This window comes from Camelus ferus, chromosome 5, assembly GCF_009834535.1.
Source record: "Camelus ferus isolate YT-003-E chromosome 5, BCGSAC_Cfer_1.0, whole genome shotgun sequence".
Classification (NCBI taxonomy): domain Eukaryota; kingdom Metazoa; phylum Chordata; class Mammalia; order Artiodactyla; family Camelidae; genus Camelus; species Camelus ferus.
In genome coordinates this window covers 96,774,920-96,788,320 of record NC_045700.1, presented here as the reverse complement: position 1 = coordinate 96,788,320, position 13,401 = coordinate 96,774,920, and the positions used below count along the sequence as shown (strand labels likewise).

Here is a 13,401-nt window from a genome sequence, read left to right as displayed (position 1 = left end):
TGCTTCTGCCAGGAGGGGCCTGGGACCTCCCCCACCAGGGGGTGCTGCAGCCCCAACTCCCAGGCCTTGGGGGCAGGGAGCCCGGGGTGAGGTGGGGGGGGGGTCTCTGGGCCCAGAGCAGCTCCTTGAGGTGGAGGCAGGGGGGCTCCTCTCGGGATCCCAGAGGGGTTGGATGGTCAGCACAGCCCAGCCTCCACAGCTCGGGGTGCATGGTGAGCTGGGTGGGTGGTGGGCGCGAGGGGTGGCAGCCAGGACGAGGACGAGCGTCAGGGCCTGGGTGCAGGGGGGCCGCCGGCGGTGCCAGGAGGAGGCAGGAGGGCAGGGAGGGCAGGAGGCTGGTGGAGCCCTTGGGCCCACGCAGCTCAGATGCAGGGGCTGGGAGGTGGCTGCGGGCTTGGCGCGGGTGCAGGGGAAGCAGGGCCCCGGCTAGGAGGGCGGAGAGGACTCTGGGGCCCCCCAGGGGGAGCAGAAGGGCCTTGCATGCGCTGGTCTGGCCCCCAGCTCGCCGTGGCTCCTGCTTGCTGCCTTCTCTTCACCCACCTTTGCTTTTTCCCAACTTAGTCTTTTTTTTCTCTCCTCCTGTCTGTCTGCCCGCCTCCCCTCTTCTTCCCTTCCTCCGTAGACGTGTCCGACCTTGAGAACAATAACCGTAACCGTGGCGGGGCGGAGTTGAGTCAAGCCCCTGACAATCTCTCCACAGTGACCAACGCCCTGGTGGGCGTGAGCCCCTCGTCCTCGCTGTCGGCCCTGTCCAGCCGCGCTGCCTCCGTGACCAGCCTGCACGAGCGCATCTTGTTTGCCCCGGGCAGTGAGGAGGCCATCGAAAGGCTGAAGGTGAGGCTGGGCTGGGCTCGGAGGGGCGGGCGCCCAGGCCGAGGCCCCTCCTCCTGCCCGGCGGCACTGAGGCAGGCAGCAGTGGGCCGTGCGGGTGGGTGCAGAGTGCGTCTGAGCCCCGGCGTCCCGTCCACGTGACCAGCACTCTCGGTCCAGCGCCGGGGCCCCTGCCTGCTCACAGGGCGTGTGGGGGTCTCCGGGCCTCTGCGCCTCCTCCTGGTCCCCGTGGTTACACCTGCTCTCCGGTACTCCCCACCCGGTCCGGCCGGGTGGGCTGGTTGTGGGTGTTTGGTTGCCAGGTTTCTTCTGCAAACGGCTGTTGGGTGCTGGGTGTGAGGGGTGGAGGGTGAGCCCAGATCCTGGAGACTGAGGGACGGAGAGACCAGGGCTCAGGGGACGGACGCAGGCTGGTGTGGGGATGGGGTGTGAGGTCACCCGGGAGCACAGGGCCCAGCGTGCTGTGGGGTCCCACCTGGGCACAGGGGCTCCCTGAGGCGTGGGGGGCCACCGGGGGTGTGGGTCTCACCTGAGTGGGGCTGGGAAGGAAGAGGGGAGAGCCGCGGCGCAGGGACTCCGTGCCTCAGAAGCAGCGTCTCCGCGTCTCCACGTGTTTGTTCCTCCCTCCAGGTTTATTCCACCTCTTTCTCTGTTCTCTGGGTGTGTCCACAGGAGAGACACACGTCCTTTGTACCTGCTACCCCTCAGCCCTTCACCTTGACCTTTCAGACTCCATGCTGCCTGGCGGACCTGGAGGTCGGGCTGTCGGGCCCCACACACCCGGCTACTCCTCTCCCCTTTTCCTGGCACCCAGGCCTCTGCCTACGGCCTGCCCCCAGCCATGGCCTCACTCTGCTCTGTCTCACCCCACCAGGAGACGGAGAAGATCATAGCTGAGCTCAACGAGACCTGGGAGGAGAAGCTGCGGCGGACGGAAGCCATTCGGATGGAGAGGTGGGCACTGGGGATGGGGACCAGCAGCAGCCCGGTGCCCCAGCCAAGGGTGCCTGCACCCAGGGGTGGCCCTGTCTAGCACAGGACACAGCTGCCACCTGTCATCCAGTGACCTCGCCCCGTCACCAGTGGCCCCACTGACCTGATCCCTGATCAGGTGACCAGTCCCTCCAGGCAGGACTTTAGCTCACTGCCCAGGTGAAGCCCTGCTGGGCGCTAAGCCCTGCTCTGTCCCCCAGGGAGGCGCTGCTGGCCGAGATGGGCGTGGCCATGAGAGAGGACGGCGGCACCTTGGGGGTGTTCTCCCCCAAGAAGGTAGGAGCCTGCCCATTCCCTGGGGCTGCCCCGATGTAGACAGGGCTGGGGGACCTGCGGCCCTTCGTGGGATGTCAGCTCCTCTGGGGGGGCGGTGGTTCCTCCTGGGAGCAGGGGGTCAGGTCCAGGCACTGGCCACACTCGCCCTACAGCCATTCCTTCCCCCACCTCCAGCCTGCATCACTCGTGGGCCGGGCCTGGCTAGACACGGGCTGTGAGGTTAGCTAAAGCGGGATCTGTTTGTCCCTGCCGGGACCCCTCTTCTCCCACCAAGGCCTGGCTTGCCCACAGCCTGGCTCTCAGATGGAGCAGAGCGCCCCACAGCACCCCATTCAGGAGCTCAGATGAGGCAAGCATTAGGGAGGAAGTCTCTGTGGTCCTGGACCCAGACCCACCCCCTCACCCGAAAGACCCTGGAGCCCTAAGAGCCGAGCTTCAAGCTGGGAAGCCTTCTGGGAGGTGGTGGCGGTCTGCTCTGACCTCAGCACAGACTCTCCAGGCCCTGCCCCTGCTGCCTTGTTGGTTGAGGAAGCGCTTGGCTGGCTTTTCACCCGGCAGAGGGTTCCTGTGTTTGCCGGTCCCTGAAGCTGGCGGCACGTGGAGCCCACGCTGTACCACTGGGGCCCTGAGGGAAGAGGAGCGCAGGGCAGCTGTGCGCTGGGCCCGTCAGCCAGGGTGGCTGCCCCCTGCGGCGGGACAGGCTCCTCGGGCTCCTTCTGCACCTTGCGTTCCCGGCCAGGGAGCAGCATGTGCTGAGGCCCAGAGGCGGTGGGGAGGGCTGCGGCGGGGTGGGAGCAGGTGGGCCCCCGGCGGCGTGCTATTGCACACCCTCTGGATGGGCCTTTGGGTTTTGTTGGGAATACATTGTCCCTAAGCTGCTGTGTTGTTGTTGGGCCGGGTGTGTGCAGAGCTGAGCTGCAGGTGCCATCAGGACCCTGGCGGTGCTGTCCTCTGGCTTCATTGGTGGCAGAGGGATTTGCTGGTTGCTCCGGGTCTGGACACTGCTTGAGAGCAGGAGGACAACCCCAGGGACCACTTGGCCGCCTTCTCTGGAGAACAGTGGGGTTCCCAGGACTCAGGAGAAATGTGTGGGCCAGCTGGGTGCCCTGATCGGCCCCACTGGGCAAGCGCAGCCTGGACACCCTTCCTGCTTGGGGGAAGGGGCAGCTGGGGATGGTTTGTCCTGTGTCTGATGACCAGATCGCCACAGCCCTGCACAGGGATGTTGGAGGGGCATGGTGGGGTTTGTAGCTCTGGGTGGGGGCAGCTTGCCCCAGGATGCCAGGTGGGAAACTGAGGAAGCTGTCCCAGCCTCCGCTACATCGCAGAACCCTTGCTAGGGACCGGGTGTGGGGCAGTGGCCCTGAGCTCAGGAAATGTTGGGGGCCCGTAGACCCCTGGGTGAGAGCAGTGGAGGAAGTGAAAAGGTGAGGGTCCCAGGCCCAGGGGGAGGAGGCTGCAGTGGCTGCCCTGGGCACAGCATGGGGCAGGGAGCTGAGAGCAGTGCTCAGACAGGGCAGCTGGCAGGAGGTGGTCACCTTGACCTTAGGGTCATGCATTGGTAGACTCGTGGTCAGGGGAGGCCTGGGGGGTCTGACCTGGGTGGTTCAGGAGGACTTCTCTCTCAGCCTCTCTGCTCCCAGGCCCCAGGGCCTGAGCCCTCCCTGGCCAGCGTCCTGATCACCACCCTCATCTCCTGGGTGCCGCAGTTGGAATGAGGTCTTGGAGCCCTGTTTTAGCTGGAGGACCAGGCCCAGACCCCATAGGGCCCAGCCTGTGCCTTGCACATCCAAGTGACTGCCACAGCCTCCGAGCAACCCCCACCAAGAGCTCAAAGCTCAGACCCCAGCCCCTCCTGAAGCCCAGCTCCCTCAAGTGGCACCCAGTCACTGTCCCTCAAGGCTCAGGGATTCTTTTCCTTCACATCTCCTGTCCTCTCTGCCAGGCTGGGAGGACACTACGCCCTGTGAGGCCAGGCCTGGGGCTGGTGGTGGTCTGGGGCCAGGGAAGAGAGAGGCCAGCAGGCTGCAAGTCTGGGCTCCTGCTCGCCCCCAAGAGAGGTGACCCTCTTGTCTCCCCAGACACCACATCTTGTCAACCTGAACGAGGACCCACTGATGTCCGAGTGCCTCCTCTACTACATTAAGGATGGTGTCACCAGGTGGGGGCGGCGGGGCACTGTGGGGGGGAGGCTTCTGCACTGAGGGGCCTGGGGACCTGCTGGAACGTTGCTGCCCACCTGGCTTGTCACCAGTGTGATGCTGCAGGCCACGCTGGGGGGTGTGGCTCCCCCAGGCTGGGCTGCATTTGGGGGTGCGCCCTGTAAACCCACTCATGGGCACTCTGGGCGTTTCCTGTAAGAGCTGGGCATCCCTGGAGGCTGCAGGGAGACCGAGCGGGCAGGTGTGTGTGTCGTGGGTGCGCTGGGTCCGGCCAGTGCTAACGACCCACTGCACTCACACAGAGTGGGCCGGGAGGACGCGGAGAAGAGACAGGACATCGTGCTGAGCGGGCACTTCATCAAGGAGGAGCACTGTGTCTTCCGGAGCGACTCCCGAGGGGGCAGTGAAGGTATGGCCACCCTTCGGCCCCTGCTGCCAGCCACCCCCCACCCCGCACTGCTGGCTGTCAGGCCCAAGCGGGGCTTGCTGCTTGGGGTGCATGGCCAGGATGACAGCCCCTCACGGCCCCACTCTGTCCCCCGTCTGTCCCCCTTCTGTTCCCCCTCTGTCCCCCGTCTGTCCCCCATCTGTCCCCCGCTGTCCCCCCGTCCCCCCATCCTGTCCTGCAGCTGTGGTGACCCTGGAGCCCTGTGAGGGGGCGGACACCTACGTCAACGGCAAGAAAGTCACGGAGCCCAGTGTCCTGCGGTCAGGTATGGCAGGGGCGGGGGGGCCCTCCTGCTGCTGGGCTGTGGGGCTTTCTGAGAGGGGCTGCAGGCCCCTGGCCAGCCCATGTGATGCCCCATACCCCCCCCAGCCACTGGGCGGCCCCACGGGCTGGGGGAGAAGGCCACTCACTGTGGCACTGAGTTGGCGCTGTGGGCAGGCTGAGGTGGGGTTCCAGGGCAGGGGCCCGTCCGGGAAGCCCCCATGTGCCAGGCGCGCGGCAGAACGCAGGAGGGGCTGAGGCAGGGCAGCCAGCGAAGGGGTGGGCTGCACCTGCCCCCAGATGCCAGCCCCGCGCTGTAAGACACACGTGGAGGTACAGTCTGTTTGTCCACCTGGCTATCCATCTATCAAGAAGTTTATTTCATGGAATTGGCCCATGAGACCGTGGGGACTGGACGGGCAAGTCTGAAATCCATGAGGGACTTTGTCCTCAGGGAAGCCTCAGGTTTGCTCTGAAGGCCTTTCAGCTGATGGGATGAGGCCTGCCCACGCCATGGTGGGCAGTCTCCTTTCTTGAGGTCACACAATTCTAGATGCCACCCCAGCCACAGACACCCCCTCGCAGCTTCGACATTGGTGTCTGCACCGCTGGGCTCTGCAGTCTGGCCAAGCTAACTCACAAAACTGACCGTCACGTCACCTTTGGCAGGGGTGACCTCTTGCTAAGAATGAGGGAGCCCCACTTCCTCTGCCCCAGCTAGGGGTGCAGAGGGGACGGGAGGCCTGGGAGGTGACACCCAGCGACCTGAAGTCCAGACCTTCCCAGCTGCCCCAAAAGGCCTTGCTTTTAGCTTCCAGGACTCAGGGTCCTGCCTTTCAGGTCCCTAGGGATGCTTCGGGGGAGAGACACACCACACGCACGTCCCGGACTCATTGGCACACGTGGCCACCCGTGGCTGGTGTCCTTCCATCAGCTAGTGCGAGGACAGGGTGTGGTTGAGCTGGGCCAGGGCCACGGAGAGTAGTCCTTCCCTCTTGGGTTTCAGGATGGGGCCTGGTGCCTGCAGGCCCAGAGCAGGGCCGGGGCTGGGAGGGGACGCCGAGCCGGGGGACTGTGGGAGGAGCTATGGGAGGCCGGGGGAGGCACAGCCCGCAGACCCTGGGGCTCTTGTGGGCAGAGGGGCTGAACTGGCTTTGCAGGCCCCAAGGCAGGGCTGCGGTTCCTGGAGAAAGTTGGAAGGAAGCCAGGTTGTCCAAAGAGACCCGCACAGGCAGGACTGTCCCGAGACAGCAGGCACTGCCCCTGTGGGACACGTGTGTCCTGGAGGGTCCTGCAGGCAGGGTGGACCCTGGCCCTGCGGACATGCGGACCCCCTGACCTGCTTCTGTTAGTGGGGTAGATGGGAAGGGAAGGCCCCTGCATGAGGGGTCCCAGAGCAGCCCTCGTGGCGGGGCATGCTCAGGGCCAGGGCACCGGAGCAGGAGGCCAGGCTGCCTGGGGGTGGCCCCTGTGGGCCTCGGAGAGGAGGGGTCGTGGGAGAAGCCCCAGGACTTTCCCAAAAGTCACTGCCGCTGAAAGGGGCGGGGCCGAGGGGTGGGCCTGGGGAGAGACTGAGGAGGCCCTGTTGGGGGACGAAGGTGACACAGAGCAGAGCACCTGGTGGGGCGTCTCCCGACGCTAGGGGGCCCTCCCTGGGGTGGGCGATGCGGGGACCCCAGTTGGAGGAGGCGCCTGCCCTCCCCTTTCTCTCCTCCTCCCCCGTCACCCTGAGACCACCCAAGGCCAAAGGCCCACCAGTGCCGGCCTTGCCTCCCTCGATCCCCAGGAAACCGCATCATCATGGGGAAGAGCCACGTGTTCCGGTTCAACCACCCCGAGCAGGCGCGGCAGGAGCGTGAGCGCACGCCCTGCGCCGAGACGCCCGCCGAGCCCGTGGACTGGGCCTTCGCCCAGCGGGAGCTGCTCGAGAAGCAGGGCATCGACATGAAGCAGGAGATGGAGCAGAGGTGAGGCTGGGGCGCTGCCGCGCTGGTCCCCCCCGCCGCGCTGGTCCCCGCCCGTGCTCACCGCCCGCGCTCTTGCAGACTCCAGGAGCTGGAGGACCAGTACCGCCGGGAGCGCGAGGAGGCCACCTACCTGCTGGAGCAGCAGAGGCTGGTGAGGGCAGCCCCGCGGCCAGCGCCTGCCACGGGGCTCGGGAAGCCGGGGGCGAGGCCCAGTGAGGGGGCTAGGCGGGCGGTCTCCACGTGGAGCCTCAGCCCTGGCCTCTGTGCCCAGGACTACGAGAGCAAGCTGGAGGCCCTGCAGAGGCAGATGGACTCCAGGTACTACCCGGAGGTGACCGAGGAGGAGGAGGAACCAGAGGATGAAGGTGAGGGAACTTGTCCGTGAGGAGGCGGCCCGCAGGCACCCCCTGGAGGTTGGCACTTCTGCCTGTGCCTCGGGAGAGGCCTTCTTGTCCCGGGGAGGCAGGACTTGGGAGGCTGTACTGCAGCAGGAGAGTGTCTGTGTACGTGCACGCACACGCGGTGCACACGTGGTACACGTGCAGACTGGTGGGGCGGCCTGGAGCATGAGGAGGGCGGTGCTCTGTGGGGGCTCCCACGCAGGCGTCCTGTGTCCACTCTCCGGTGTCCTGCCTCAGGGGGGCTGGTGCTTCTCCCAGGACAGTCTCTGCTCCTCACCTCGGGTCCCCTTTTCAGAGCATTTGCTGGGGCGGCTGACCGCGGACGGCTAGGGGCCGAGGATGGCCCTCAGGCAGGGCAGACGGGTGGAGTCGGGTGTGGGCTCAGGTCCAGCTCGGCCTCTCCTTGTCTGGACTCATCACCCTCCCCTGCCCTCCTGCCCCTGCCTCCACTGTTGTCCCCATGTGGCCAAGCGGCTGTCGCTGCGCTGCGCACCCCCCAACACCAGTCCTCGCTGAGCTCCAGCCTGACTCTCGGGACCCTCCACTCATGCTGTGGGAGCTGACGGCCTCTTTGGGGCACAGGGGTCCACGGCCTGAGGCAGGCCTTCCTGCCAACTTCCTTCCTGAGCACCCTGAACTGTTAGTGTGAAACAGGGGACCCAGCCCCAAGCCCCCAGCCCGGTGGGGGTGGCGGCATTTCCGTGATGACCACGGGTGCCTCTCCCCATAGTCCAGTGGACGGAGCGGGAGTGTGAGCTGGCTCTGTGGGCCTTCCGGAAGTGGAAGTGGTACCAGTTCACGTCCCTGCGGGACCTGCTGTGGGGCAACGCCATCTTCCTCAAGGAGGCCAACGCCATCAGCGTGGAGCTCAAGAAGAAGGTGGGCCCCGGCCCCGCCCCACCCGGCCCCTGCCCCGGCCCCGCCGCCGTGGCCTCAGAAGGCGGGCGTCGCCGTCCACCCGTCCTGCTTCTGGCCGGGACCCGGTGCCCAGCTGCTCTGCTTCCGGGGGAGGGTGGGGCGGCCTGCCTGACCCGGACCCCAGGAGGGTGGGCGGTTCGAGGGAGGTCCAGGGACTGACCAACGTGGGCACAGGCAGGCCTGGGAGCAGGCGGAGCTTCCTCGCCACAGCTGGTGGGAAGGCTCCAGAGAACCGCTGTGGGACATGTGGCCAGATCTCCAGGAGCTGGGAAGGAGGCCCTTCCGGGCCTGGCTCCCACCCTCCAAGGGGCTGATGTGTGGTCATCTTCCCCGGACACAGGTCCAGTTCCAGTTTGTCCTCCTCACGGACACGCTATACTCCCCCCTGCCCCCGGACCTGCTGCCCCCAGAGGCTGCCAGAGACCGAGAGACTCGCCCCTTCCCCCGCACCATTGTGGCCGTGGAGGTCCAGGACCAGAAGAACGGGGCCACCCACTACTGGACGCTGGAGAAACTCAGGTGCGGTGGGCGGGCAGCTGGGTGGGCGGTGGGAGCAGGGCTGCTGCCCGGCTCGAGGCCTTAGAAACTGAGGTGAGCGCAGGACGGGCTCACGTGTCTGAGCAGCTGTTCTCCTGCTTCAATTTCTTTTGAAATCAGAAGAAACAAGTAGAAGGGACCCAGCCTTGTTACAGAATCTGTGTCGCCCTCGGCCAGCGCAGCGGGGGCGTGCAGTGCACTTAGTGGAAGAGGGCGGCCAGCGGGGAGACGGGGCAGCCCCTTGGCAGCAGCAGCCAGCCAAGCTCGCAGGGCGGGCGCACGGGGCCGGGCTCCTCCGCCTTGCCGCCGGCGAGCTGGGGCGCGGGGGGACAGCCAGGCATCCCGTGAGGTGTCTGTCCGACAGCTCTGCTGCTCCAGGTCCCCACACGCTCACTGTGACGTGTGCCTGGCTCTTCATGTGTGAAGGCTGTTGCCCCTAAAGAAAAGTTTACTGTTGCCCTGGAAACCAGAGGTGTGTCCGCACGCGGGGGAGGTGCAGGGCCATCAGGTGCAAAGGAGTGCGGGGAGGGCCTCACCAGGCCTCTGTGAGATTTCTGTGGGCACGCAGGGCGGGGTGGACAGCGAGGACGGGCCAGTTAGAGTAATGCTGGCAGGCTCTGGGGCGGGGGTGGGGAGCTGCCCCGAGTGGCCCGCTACCTGCCCCTAGGGTGGCTTAGGCAGGTAGGGGGGGGGATCACCCACAGGCTGCCCCCTGCCCGCGGATGGGCTGGCCCGGGCGAGGCCTCCTGCAGCCAGCGAGGCCCCCAGAGATGTCAGAACATCAGGAGATTCAGAGGAAAATGGAAGGCACACGCAGTCACACACGTTTATACACTCAGTCCTGCTCATACACTCACACTCAGACACTCAGACACTTCCATCCTGTGTGGGTCACCCCACGCTCAGGCACACGGACGCCCGCCTGCCCCTTCCCCGGCCTCCGGGGGCCACAGTCCTGTGCTGGGAGGATGATCGCCCCTCCTGTGTCCTTCCTGTGACACCCGAGCCCTCGGGGCAGGCGGCTGCATTTCTCCCGCAACCTGCCCGTTTCCTGGGGGTGATACCTTCTAAAGTATCTCGTTTTCTGTCATCAACTTGCCCATCGTTCCTGGAGCTTCCAGGGCTCCGAGCGTGATTTCCCGTCCCTCCCACCTGTGGTCCCGGCCCTCTTACTGCTGATGCCCCACCGCTGTCACTTGGTGGGAGTTTAGAGGAACGTGTGGTGATTTCGAGGACGCGGAGGATCTCTCTGGCAAACCGGCTCGAGCCATGGGTGGCCCTGGGCAGGACTCCGGCTGGAGCTGAGCTGAGCCCGCTGTCCCCAGGATGGTCCGCCTGGGCCCACTCTGACCTCTGCCCCACAGGCAGCGCCTGGACCTGATGCGGGAGATGTATGACCGGGCGGCGGAGGTGCCCTCCAGCGTCATCGAGGACTGTGACAATGTAGTGACCGGCGGAGACCCCTTCTACGACCGCTTCCCCTGGTTCCGGCTGGTGGGCAGGTGGGCCTCCCTCCCTCCCTGGGATGAGAGAGAGAGAGAAGGCAGTGGGGGCCGTGAGGGGGGCTGGGCCCTGGCCCTGACACGGGAGGGAGCTGGCCAGATGCTCTTCTCCACCTGGATTCCCCGCCCTGCTCCTTCCTGGGTCTGAGGACCCCCAGCCATTCCTCTCCACACACCAGCGGGCCCTGACCAGGGAGGGCGTCTCAGCATTGCCACCCACACCCGCTTCGGGGCCGTGGCCGTCAGGTGACAGCTGTCCACGTGTGTGAACGCCAGGCTTGGTCAGACCTTCTGGGTCACCAGTAGGGATGTGAGTGGGGAGGCAGGGCCGTGTCGTCCCAGAGCTTAGAGCCCACGCCTGCTGCCCCGGCCTCCCAGTCGGGGGCCTGCGCGCAGCCCCTGCGCCCCGGGGCGGCGTGTTCTGAGGCCCTCACACAGCCTCGCCCGCACCTGGCCAGGATCACACCTGCCTGTGTTCTCCGGAACCTTCCGGAGCGTTACACCAACCAAGTGTGCAGCGCCTCCAAGCCTGGGGACAGGTGCACTTTTGGTTCTCTTGTCTTTTAAGGCAGCATTCTTGATGGTCGTGTGTTTGGTTTGGGTTTTAAACAGGAGACCCCCAACCCCGCCCCACCCGCCCCTCAAGTAGCTGGTGTTAACTTCTCTCTGTCTTGTCGCACTAACTCAGTTCAGCCCTCTCTGGCTGCAACAGCTACCCTCTTCTCAACACATGCATGAGCGAGCGCATGGCTGCTCTCACCCCCTCCCCCACCTTCTCGAGCCCCGACTCCGACGCCACCGAGCCTGCCGAGGAGCAGAGCGTGGGGGAGGAGGAGGAGGAGGAGGAGGAGGAGGAGGACCTGGAGGACGACGTCTTTCCGGAGCACGTGCTGTGCGACGGCCGGGACCCGTTTTACGACCGGCCCCCCCTGTTCAGTTTAGTAGGAAGGTTGGTGAGGTCGAGGACGGCATGCTGGGAAGGAACCAGCTCTTTTGCACAGGAGCACTGCTGCGGGCACGATTTGACCGCCGTCAGGGCGTGACCCCGGCGTGTGGGGCAGCTCCCCGGACCCACGGGCTGAGGCAGGCAGAGGGTGCGAGGGAGCGCGAGGGCTCCTGGCCTCCCCGGGGGTGCCCCGCAGGGGAGAGGCGGGTCCCAGCGATGCAGGAAGCAGGGTGCCCTGGGGCCTGGCTCCATGCAGGTGGGACTGTTTTTGCAGAGAGGCCTCTGGAACCTGGGGAAGGGTCCCTGTGCAGGGCCCTCGGGGCACATTTGGAAGAATGGGGGTGTGCGTCTTTACGCCCACCGCCAGCTGAGGCAGCCTGACCTCCCTCTGCTGCTTTCCAAAAGAGATGAAGGCTCCTGGCTACTCTCAGTGCTGCTCCCCTCCCTCTGGGCAAAGGAGCAGGAGCTGGAGGAGGCCGTCTGGGAGGGCAGAGAAGGCAGGGCCTCCCTCTGAATCCCTGGGGCCCAAGCGGACCTGCCTTGCTCTGAGCCGATCCCTGTCTAAAGGTGAGGACGGTCCGTCCCCCCTGACCTCCAGGCCATCAAAGCTGGTTGGGCACACGAGGCCCTCTGCTCTCAAGGGAAGTGCGCTTTGCAGAGAGGAGCCAGCCGTTAAGTTTCCTGGGCAGATGAGAAAGGCCAAGGTCAGGGGTGGAGCAGGGGCCTTGGGGAAGCCCAGACCCAGGGGCAGGCAGATGGGGCAAATACCGCTCCCCTCCACATGTTTTATGCCATGAAATGGAAGCAAGACAGGTGAAGGAAAGACCTAGAAACCTAGCTCATGGAACGACCAAATCCACACGTTTTCCTTATCCATTGGGGTGTAAGATAGTTTTATCATCAGCCTTTTTTGGAGTTTGAGGTTGCTTCCTTGGGCTGGGCCAGTGGAAGTTTCCGGAAGTCTGGGCCTTGGAGCACCAGCACTGCGAGCTGAAGTCCAAGGCGGGTCCCCAGTAACGGGGTTGCACTGGAGCCCTTGGGTGCAGGTGAAGGCGTGAAAGCTCCCCGATTCCCCTTGGAGGGAAGCAGGCTCTCTCGGGCGCATCACGGATTTGTTTTGATTAGCCTTCTCTGAGTGTATGCGGGATAAAGCCATGTGGCTCGCTCCCCAGGCCGCCCCGGGGCTGGGCTTCCCTCTCTGCCGAGCGCCAGGGCCGGCGCCACGCAGGCCTCTGGGAAAGCCCGGCCGGCCGCGAGGGCCAGGGCCGCTGGGCGTCAGGCAGGCGCGGGGACAGGGCACAGGGCAGCAAGGACACTGGGAGAAACGGGTGTGGGCTCTCGCAGTCTCGGCCGGAAAGAGCTGGGTCCTTCCAACACTTCCCCTCTCTGTGGATCTGGGGTGTTACAAAACAGCCAAACCAAACCAAAGCTGTCAGTGAGAGGCCGGCTGCCACGGCGGGCCGTCTGCGAGGGGCTTCATTTGGAAACATCCTGATCCTTTTGGTTTGGCAAGAATTGGCTTTTCCCGCGCAGCAGCTGTGCAGGCCCAGGCCCTGAGAAGGACCCCGTCTTTGGTTTCCTCTTATCCTTCGGTAGCTGCTGGCTCTCTCTCTCCAAAGCTTGAGCGAAATTGGGGCGCCCACTCTTGTCCCCTTTCGGAAAGGCTTTCCTGGCCCCAGCATGCGTCTGCACCTCACCAATCTCGTGGTTAGCGCTGCCTCCTCCCCTCCCGCCACACTCAGCCCTGGCTGCGTCTCTGCCGCCTCCTGTCTCTCCGGCGGGTTTCAGCCTGCTTCAAGGTGCGCTCACCTCCATGGACAAGGCCCCCCACGGGGGCCTCCCGTGTCCTGACCCAGGGCTCCTCACGCAGGTGCAGGGGCAGCTCCCAGGGGGCCTCTCCCTCTGGTCTGGGGTGCTGGTGAGTTGGGAGGTGGGGTGGGCTGACCCAGGCAGAAGCAGTGGGCCTGGGGCTCAGTTTCCCCGATGATCCTCCCTGCCTGGACCATCGCTTTCAGAGGTGGGTGGGCAGGGGAGGGGCAGAGAGAGGAGGGCGAGGGGCTGACTGTCTGGGACGGAGGGTGCCTGGGAAAGGGGACTGGTGACTGCCAAGGGGAGGGTCCAGGACTCGGGTGGAAAAGCACTGACCCGTCGTGTCTGCT

At 65.6% G+C, this 13,401-nt stretch overlaps 1 protein-coding gene across 1 annotated transcript in view; it reads left to right on the top strand.

The window, feature by feature from the left end:
• Positions 1-13,401, top strand: part of KIF1A (kinesin family member 1A) — an 83,766-nt gene that overhangs the window by 37,714 nt on the left and 32,651 nt on the right. Inside the window, 13 exon segments of the mRNA XM_032480709.1 lie at positions 701-834; positions 1,706-1,785; positions 2,025-2,100; positions 4,182-4,261; positions 4,565-4,671; positions 4,892-4,975; positions 6,758-6,938; positions 7,017-7,089; positions 7,210-7,303; positions 8,070-8,218; positions 8,598-8,776; positions 10,159-10,296; positions 10,985-11,245. Coding sequence (XP_032336600.1) covers positions 701-834; positions 1,706-1,785; positions 2,025-2,100; positions 4,182-4,261; positions 4,565-4,671; positions 4,892-4,975; positions 6,758-6,938; positions 7,017-7,089; positions 7,210-7,303; positions 8,070-8,218; positions 8,598-8,776; positions 10,159-10,296; positions 10,985-11,245 — 1,636 coding nt within the window.